General features: G+C 59.6%; 1 protein-coding gene across 1 annotated transcript; it reads right to left on the bottom strand.

Moving 5' to 3' along the window:
- Positions 1 to 2,715: 2,715 nt before the first annotated feature.
- Positions 2,716 to 6,535, bottom strand: LOC131423137 (intestinal-type alkaline phosphatase-like). The gene is made up of 11 exons (XM_046439790.1): positions 6,472 to 6,535; positions 6,275 to 6,391; positions 6,046 to 6,161; positions 5,723 to 5,897; positions 5,472 to 5,644; positions 5,101 to 5,235; positions 4,947 to 5,019; positions 4,691 to 4,825; positions 4,415 to 4,606; positions 4,091 to 4,207; positions 2,716 to 4,007 (listed from the first exon to the last, which is right to left on the bottom strand). Exons 1-11 carry the CDS (start codon positions 6,533 to 6,535, stop codon positions 3,658 to 3,660), a joined length of 1,647 nt encoding a protein of 548 aa, XP_046295746.1. The 3' UTR covers positions 2,716 to 3,657.
- Positions 6,536 to 8,664: the final 2,129 nt, after the last annotated feature.

An 8,664-nucleotide genomic window follows, 5' to 3' on the forward strand; every position in this document is an offset into this window, starting at 1 on the left:
AGCCTGTCCAAGGAAGGGACATCACCTTTGTCCTTGAAAAGACCCACAGAGCACTCCTAGGCACATTCCCACCCTGATAAGTTGTTTATCTACAAATAACAGGAGAGATCTGCTGCACCAGGTGTCCGTGACTCAGTCAGGCTAGGTGGAGACCCATAGTAACCCCCTAGCAGCCACCAATCAGCATGAGACAGGGAAAAATACCTGGGATGCCAGATGACCCTCCCAGTAGTTTATGGTGGTTGATAACGTGTTGGGAAACCATGTAGTTCAGCCCAAGGTGCACAGCTTCCTAGGCTGGTGCCTGGACGGCCCGAGATGGAGCAGGGCGGACAGCTCCGCGCTCCTCTCGCTGTGGTCAGCCTGTGGAGGAGAGCTCCTCATGTGACATGGAGGCGCGATGCCATTGCCCAGGGACCGGTGTGTCCAGGGGCTGAGCAGCGAGGAGCCGCGGGAGCCTCAATTCCCTGCCCGGAGGAAGGCAGGACAGTGGAGGGATGAGGGACCTGGGGCTGGGGCGACAGGCCTGCTAGGGCTGGGGCTGGCCAAGAAGCTCCGGGGGCCCAGGTCCCAGGGGCCCCCAACCCCTGTGGGCTTGGACCAGCTTCTGTGGGTGCAGGGAGGAGCTTTGTCCTCCTGGGGCTTGTGACAGCCCTCTCTTCGTGCCTTTGGGTGCTACTTCACTCTCTCTGGCATATCTGGCACGTGGATTTCTGACTTCGGACCTAGGGTCCCCAGAATCACGGGGATGGGCTCGGGACTATGTGCCTCGAAGGATGAGGAGAGTGAGAAGGTGCCTGGGCATTGGGATGGGGCTGCAGGGAAGGCTGGGGTCCCAGGAGGGATGGCCTGGGCTAGGCCTGTCCCCAGCCTGAGGAGGCCCCTGTCCTGGTGCAGATCCTGGCTGTGGACAGGGTGTTCCTTGAGCATTTGCTCAGCCTGTTGGGGGCAGATGCTGTGGAGCAGAAGGCCCAGGAGATCCTGCAGCTGGAGCAGCTGGGGGCTGCTGGGGCTGGGGCAGGAGCATGGCAGGGCTGGGTCAAGTCTGGTCTCCATCCAAGATCACTGTCAGTGTGATGGCCTCTGGTGAATCTGGGCAATATGTACAACAAGGTGACCCTGGGACAGCTGCAGACAATCCATCCCCACCTGAGTGTGGCCCAGACCTTGTGTGCAGGCAGGTGTAGGGGCTGAATCTGGGACCCTGTGATCGCCCTCCCCAGGGATGGATGAGGCTTTCTATAGAGCTGGACTCCTGGTCTTCCTGTCACCATCCCTGCCCCTTGTCCTCTGTGGTCCCCACCCTGTGCCCCCAGCTGCGGTGGAAGTGGCTGCTGGACCAGATCTTCCAGGAGGACTTCTCAGAGGACGAGGAGGTGGTGCTGCTGGCCACAGACTACATGCAGCAGGTGTCCCAGCTCATCCGCTCCACGCCACACAGGTGGGGCTGCACATCCCCCACGCCTGCACCCCATGTCCCCCAGCCTCCCCCCTGCCTGCTGCCCCGACCCTGGATCCACCTGCGCCTGCGCCTGTGTGCAGGAGCCCTGTGGGGAGGCGGTGGGGAGCCTGGAGCAGGAGTGCAGTCCTGGGTTCTGGTGCTGGAGCTCCCCCTGCCTGTGGAGCAGGGCAGGCTGTGGCTTGCTGAGCTGCAGTCCTCACTGGGGATGCAGGGGCTGGCTGACAGGGTGGCTTCTCTGCGGGACGGTGTGGCCGCAGTTCTGCTGGCCCAGGGCCAGCTTCCTGGCCTCTGCCCACCTTGGGGAGGAGCAGGGGCTGATCAAGGCTAGCCCTGAGGCAGGCAGAGAGCCCTGAGTGTCCCCTGTCCCACCCCATGGCAAGTCAGGAAAGGGTGCTGGCTGTGACCCCTCAGGGTCAGGGCTGGTCAGTAGCAGGACTGTGTCCTGTTGTGTGAGTGGGGCTCAGGACACTTCAGGCTGCTTACCAGGACTGACCTGACAGCCCTTCTCTGAGGGCAGTGTGGGGATCTGGTCCAGCCTGTGTGGGGGCCCTGGTGCGACAGGTGGTTCCCTGGGGTGGCCCCCATGCCTGTGCGTCAGGACAACCCCCTGTTCCACCTTCCCCCAGGATTCTGCACAACTACCTGGTGTGGCGTGTGGTCATGGTCCTGATTGAGCACCTGTCCTCAATGTTCTGGGAGGCCCTGCATGAGCTGGCCAGAGAGATGGAGGGCAGTGGCAAGCCCCAGGAGATGGCCCGTGTGTGCCTAGGCCAGGCCAACAGCCCTTTGGCATGGCATTTGGTGCCCTCTTTGTATATGAGCACTTCTTAGCTGCCAGCAAAGCTAAGTTGGGTTCATAATGGACATCCAGGTGGTGCATGGGACGCCCTCCATGTCTCCCTGTAGCTAGGTCCCCAAGCTGCTCCTTGCTAGCACCGCCTCCCTTCTGGAACATCACCTTCTCTTTGGAAGCCCTTGTCGCCATGCTCAGGAGCCGGTGCCTTTGACATGGACCCATCTATTGCCAGGGGTTTCCTCATTGCACACTGGGAGCTCCTTATCAGGGGGCAGGGTGGGCATGTCCCAGGGCACCCAGGCCACCACACTGGGTTTCTGCATTGCTCATGCCCTCACTTGTCCACATCTTACTCACTGCTTTGCAGGCACTTGACCCTGGCCTCTGTGTCACAATTACCCAGCCCTCCTGCACTTGGGCCCCACATACTCATGGTTTATGCAGATATTACTGGGAGTACATTGTATCATAGTTTATTGCTTTTTCTCCAGGAAAATGGTGGCCCCAGAGGGGCAAAGGAACTTCTTTGTTCAGTAATCTATGCCCAGAGCCTAGATGGTCTGGGGAGGGGACTGAAGGCTGCCCTGATCTGCCTGCTCTAAACCCCACAGCTTCCTGGGTGTCTCCTTGGATATGTGTGTCTGGGACATTCTTGCCTGGTGTTAGGGGGCCAGCACTGAGGAGCCCAGTGACTTGGGCTTCCTGTGTGCACTGCTACTATTGGCGCCTCTGAAGAGTGCAGAGTGTGTAAGTGGGGCAGTGAGGGGTAGCTGAGGATACGTCACAACCTGCTGGGAAGCTCCACACCCAAGCCCTCCTTGGCTGGCAGGGTCAGTTGCAGGGTCAGTGGGAGGGTGGTAGGATGCCCACCTCTCCCAGCACTGTCCACATGCTGGAGGTCTAGGGGACCTATGATGCTGTAGAGACTGAAGCTGAACAGCACTACAGGGTCAAGGCCAGTAGTAGCTTGGTGGGGACGCCTCTGGAAAGGTGCATTCATGGTATTCCCCAAGGCTGCAAGTTCTGTGGAGTGGCCCTTCTGCATCCTCTGCTTCTCTGGAGCGTAGGCAGTTGAAGTCAGGAAGCAGAGTCCTAGAGCAACCTGGAGAGATGTGAGTGTCATGGTCTCAGCCTCTGGGAAGCACTATGGTCCCTCTGCAAGGGACATCTAGTTTAGAAGTGCTGAGCATCCTGAGGCTGCTTCTCCCAGAGGTGAAGGCACCATGGGAAAAGCCCTGTGGTGGTTCTGGAGGTGACAGCTTGGAGTGTGGCACTGGGCTGGAGTCCCCACATAGAGGCACAGGAAGCACCAGGCACTGGAAGCAGGAGCCAGTGGTGGGGACCTGAGGTGAAACCAGGGACAATCAGGAGCACAGTGGAGCACCCTGAGATCCTGTGGTCAGGGCTGGGCGACTGCCCCCAGCAGCAGCAGCAGCGATCCAAGCAGCAGCGTCAGCGACAATGAGGCTGCAGCAGAGCTGGAACCCGCAGGGATGCTCTGGCTAGTTGGGAACGTCAGCTGAGAGCCTGGACCCACAGTGATGCTCTGGAGGGTCGGGGAGGCCAGGTCGCAGGCCTCATAGGGCTCCAGGCAGGCGGCGAAGGCCATGACGTGCGCGATGTAGTTCTGCTCCTGCACCCCGTGCACCAGGTGCGCCTGCGGGCCGCGCGCGAACACCGCCACGTCCTCGCCTCCGTGCGTCTCCGACGACAGAGGCACAGCTGCCTGCTGCTTGTAGGTGCGGGCACCTGGAGGGAAGAGGAGTTCAGGTTGGGAGAGTCCCCCTCCACCCCTGTCCCCAAGAAGACGACCTTTCAATGGCCGCACTCACCGCTTTCAACCTCCGTGACGTTGGGTCGGTCGCCAGAGTTCAGCACGTAGCCGGGGCCATTGCCATACAGGATGGACGTGTAAGACTTGCCGTCCTGGGCCTTGAGCGGGGCCAGCCCTGCGGGGACAGGTGGCACCTAAGCTCACCGCCCTCCCCAGTGTGCCGGGACCCCCGTGTGCCGCACAGGCGCCTTTCGCCTTGTCACCAGCTTACTCCTCCCAAGAACCCTGCGAGGCAGGCGCCCTCAGTGCGCCCGGTTGACAGATGAGATGCGACCCCCGCCTCAGCACCGCAGCAACAGCCCCTGTCGCGGTCCCCGCCTACCGAAGATGGAGCTGCCCCGCAGCGTGTAGCCGCCAAAGGAGAAGACGTGGGAGTGGTCGGCGGTGACGAGGGTCAGCGTGTCCTGGTCGCTGGTGAGCTGGCCGGCCTTGTCGATGGCAGAGTCGAACATGACCGCCTCCGTCAGAGCCAGGAAAGCGGTTCCCGCGTGGTGCCCGTGGTCGATGCGGCCCCCTGCAGGAGCCAGTGGGAGGGGCGTGAAGCTCCGCCCCGCCCCGCCCTGCCCCGCCCTCCCTGCTGCCCACGTGCCTCGCCCACCTTCCACGAAGAGGTAGAAGCCGCGGGGGTTCCTGCTCAGCAGGCCCAGGGCCACCTCTGTCATCTCCACCAGGGAGGGGTCCTGCTCTGGCTCCCGGTTGATTTCATATTTCAAGTGTTGAGGCTCGAAGAGGCCTGGGGGACAAGGGACCCAGTGATGAGGGGCTGGCTGGGGAGGGGAGGGTGATGGCCACAGGCACACAAGCTCCAGTGGGGCCACCTGAGGGGTGCCAGGTCAGGAAGTGGGGGTCATTACCCATGAGGTGCGTCACTGCTGGGTCCTGGGACACCTGAATGAGCTGCTTGCGGTTCCACACATACCGAGCCCCCTGGAGGGACAGAGCCCACACTCAGCCCACATCCCTAGACCTGCGGCCCTGCCCTGGTCCCGGCCCTGTGAGCCCCATCACCTGGTGCTTTGCCAGCCATTCCTGCACCAGGTCGCGTCCATCCAGCCTGGTTCCATTCTGGGTGGTGTCACTTGGGTACTCGGGGTCTGGGGTGCCCTTGGGAAACATGAACTTTCTGCCCCCGCCGAGGATCACCTGTAGTCAGAGACCCAGGACAAGGTGGCCTTGGGGCCTAAGGGGCCTCCAGCCCCCTGGTCACAGACAGCCCCCTGCTGCCCATCAGGCTGTGGGAAGGACTGTTCTGGGAACTCCATTGAACCCCAAGAGGCCAGGGCAGGCCACAGGGTTCAGATGGTTGGAGGCGTGGGACTCCAGCCAGTTTTCAGGCCTGCCCTTTGGTCACACCACTCCCCTTTGCCCTTTGTGCTCACGTCAATGTCCATATTGGAGACGAGCTGCGTGGCGATGTCCTGGCAGCCCTCCTGCAGCGCCGAGGCTGGCATGTCTGCATCTGAGTACCAGTTGCGGTTCACCGTGTGTGCATATGTGCCAGCTGGCGAGGCATGCTGCACTGTGGTGGTGGTCACCACTCCCACGGACTTCCCTGGAGGTGGCAGAGGTCAGGGTGGGCCACACAAGCCTTCTGGCCTACCCTGGTTCTCACTGGCAGCCCCATACCTACCTGCTTGCTTGGCCCGGTACATCACAGACATGACCTCGTTGCCTTGTGTTGTGTTGCACTGGCTAAGGCGGGCGGCTGCACTCAAGCCAATGGTTCCATAGTTGCCCTTGACCCCACACAGGTAGGCTGTGGCGGTGCCAGCGCTGTCTGGCACCTGTCTGTCCACGTTGTATGTCTGGGGACAGAGACACTCTCCTCTGTGTAACCTTACTCCTTGGCCTAGGCCTGGGGTGGTCCTCACTGCCCTGGACCCCAAACTAGGCCCCATCTCTCCTGGGTCCTTCCCCTGCCACAGCCCCCCAGCCCCTGCTCAGAGTCCTCACCTTGGATAGAGCCATATATGGGAAGTGGTCCATGGCCAGGGGCGTCTCGGGCCCCAGCTTGCCTTGCACCTGTCCCTTTAGGATCCGGGTGGCTGTCACCGTGGGCACGCCCATCCCTGAAGGAGCAGATCCCCATCAGGCCTGAGCTCCAGGGCTGGTCTGGACCCAGCAGTGGCCCTGGGCTCAAGGCCCGTGAGCACCACGGAGTGGACCAGCATGGCACACTCACCGTCCCCCAGGAAGATGATGAGGTTCTTGGCTGAGGTCTGAATGGGCTTCAGCTTCTTGGCGGTGTCCAGGGCCTCGGAGGCTTTCTGGTTCCAGAAGGCTGGATTCTCCTCCTCCACTGGCCAAGGGGAGAGTGCAGCTAGGTCAGCCTGGGGGCTGGCCTGTGGGGCAGGGAGAGGGGCTGGGGGAACCTCCTACCTGGGATGACACCATGTAGCCTCAGGCTCAGCAGCAGCAGCAGCAGCACCCGGGCTCCCTGCATATTGGGCTGGTGGTCGGTGGCCAGGCTGGGACACCAGGGTACTAGCTGCAGCGCAGGCTGTCTGAGCCCAAGTCAGAGGACTTTGTTCCTGCTGTAAAGTCTTGCTGTCCTTTCCCACAATCTTGGTGACCACCCTGACCCCGCCCCTGTCCTGTGAACTGAAAAGCTGCTTGCCTAAGGTAAATGGCAGGGTGTGTCTGAGCCAGCCTGGGCAGGGGTCCTGACAGTGGCCTCCACAGGATATGGTCCTGTGTCTCCTCCAGGTAGGGTGGGACCGCGGGAGCAGCTTGGCTCTGTGCTGCAAGGGCCACCACCCCTCCCCCTGCTGCCTCATGGGACTCAGACTCCTTTGTTCCTGGGTCGGCTGGGCCAGGCTCTGTGCTGGGTGCTGAAGGGGCAGAGGTTTAGCCTCCTGATGCCATGAGCCCTGGAGGCAAGGGAATGAGGGATATGGGGTGACCTGGCTGCCTAGTCTTCCAGTGCCTTCTCACCAGGCTTGGCTGGGGCCAGCGGGTCCTGAGGAACTATGGTGTGGGAGCGTGAGGGCTGGTGGATACCCCACCGAGGGGGGACCTTGTCTGTGCCTATTGTTGGGGTGTGCTGGGCCCGCTCTGCGTGTGTGTGTCATGTGCACACCCTTGTGCTTGGAGCAGGAGGCAGGGGTGTGGCCAGGGCCCTGGACCCAACCAGGCACGGGCAGAGTCTTTTAGGGTAGCCAGTGCTTCTTGTGCCCGTAAGGTTGACCCCTGTTCCCTTGGACAGGTAGATGGGTGAGACTGTTCTCCACAGGCCTGGGCACACCCAAGGGGTAGCCTCTGATAAGTCCTAGAGTTTTCCTTAGCCTCAGGCTGGTTTCAAAAGTATATATCCAGCAGCAACCCCACTTCTGCATGTATCCGCAAAGGAATGTGGTTCCTGTACCAGTATTTTAGTCAGATTTTTTCGCGGCTGTGATCAAAAGACCCGACAAGAACAACTAGGGGAGGAAAAGTTTATTTTGGGGCTCACGGTTTCAGAGGTCTCAGTCTATAGATGGGTCCGTTCCTCAGGGCCTGAGACGACGAGGCAGGATGGACGTCATGGCAGAAGTGTGTGGCGGAGGAAAGTGGCCCATGACATGGTGATCAGCAAGCAGAGAGAGCTCTGCTCAACAGGACAAAATATACACCCCAAGGGCACGCCCCCAGGACCCACCTCCTCCTGCCACACCCCACCTGCCTGCAGTTACCACCCAGTTAATCCATATCCGGGATTAATTGATTAGGTTGAAGCTCTCATAACCTAATCATTTCACCTCTAAACCTTTTTTTTTTTTTTTTTTTTGGACTAAACTCAGGGGCACTTAAACACTGAACTACAAATTCAGCCCTATTTATTTATTTATTTAGAGACAGGGTCTTGCTAAGTTGCTTAGGACCTTGCTGAGGCTGGCGTTAAACTGTGTTCCTCCTGCCTCAGCTTCTCGAGACACTGGGACTGCAGTGTGCACCACTGTGCCCAGCCTAAACCTTCTTGCATTGTCTCACACATGAGCTTTGGGGGACACCTCATATCTAAACCATCACAATCGGGTTCAGAGCAGCGTTGTTCACAGTAGCCAGGGGCTGGGGTGTAGCTTAGTGGTAGTTAGCACTTGCCCAGCTTGCTCAAGGCCCTGGGTTCCATCCCCAGCACCTCAAAAACCCACTGACGAGCCACAGCCGAAGGGAGGAAATTCATCTTAGAAATGGAAGGAGAGTGGGGCTGGGGTTAGGGTTCAGCGGTAGAGCTCCCATATGCGAAGCCCTGGGTTTGATCCTCAGCACCACATGATAAATAAATAAATAAATAGAATAAATAGAATAAAGATATTGTGTCCATCTACAACTAAAGAAAAAAAAAAAGAAGTGGAAGGAGAGGGAAGGGAAAGGAAAGAACATTGAAGAACTTGGAGGAATAATCTTAGTGAAGATCACATGAATAATAATTAGGACAAATAAAGAAATAAAAAGATTACATGAGCCGGGCGCGGTGTGGCGCACCTGTGATCCCATCGGCCCTGGAGGCTGAGGCAGTAGGATCAAGAGTTCAAAGCCAGGGGCTAGAGTTGCGGCTCAGTGGTAGAGCACTTGCCTGGCATGCGTGAAGCC

Source organism: Marmota monax, unplaced genomic scaffold, assembly GCF_021218885.2.
Source record: "Marmota monax isolate L192 unplaced genomic scaffold, Marmota_monax_Labrador192_F-V1.1 WCK01_AAM20220418_F8-fsc00041, whole genome shotgun sequence".
Lineage (NCBI taxonomy): Eukaryota > Metazoa > Chordata > Mammalia > Rodentia > Sciuridae > Marmota > Marmota monax.

Bases quoted from the DNA above. Each gene is read 5' to 3' on its own strand.
- LOC131423137 (XM_046439790.1), bottom strand. From the start codon at position 6,535: ATGCAGGGAGCCCGGGTGCTGCTGCTGCTGCTGCTGAGCCTGAGGCTA. The intron at 4,607-4,690 runs GTGGGCGAGGCA...TGGCTCCTGCAG, and splicing joins CTTCTACCTCTTCGTGGAAG to GGGGCCGCATCGACCACGGG. The intron at 4,008-4,090 runs GTGAGTGCGGCC...TCTTCCCTCCAG, and splicing joins CGTCACGGAGGTTGAAAGCG to GTGCCCGCACCTACAAGCAG.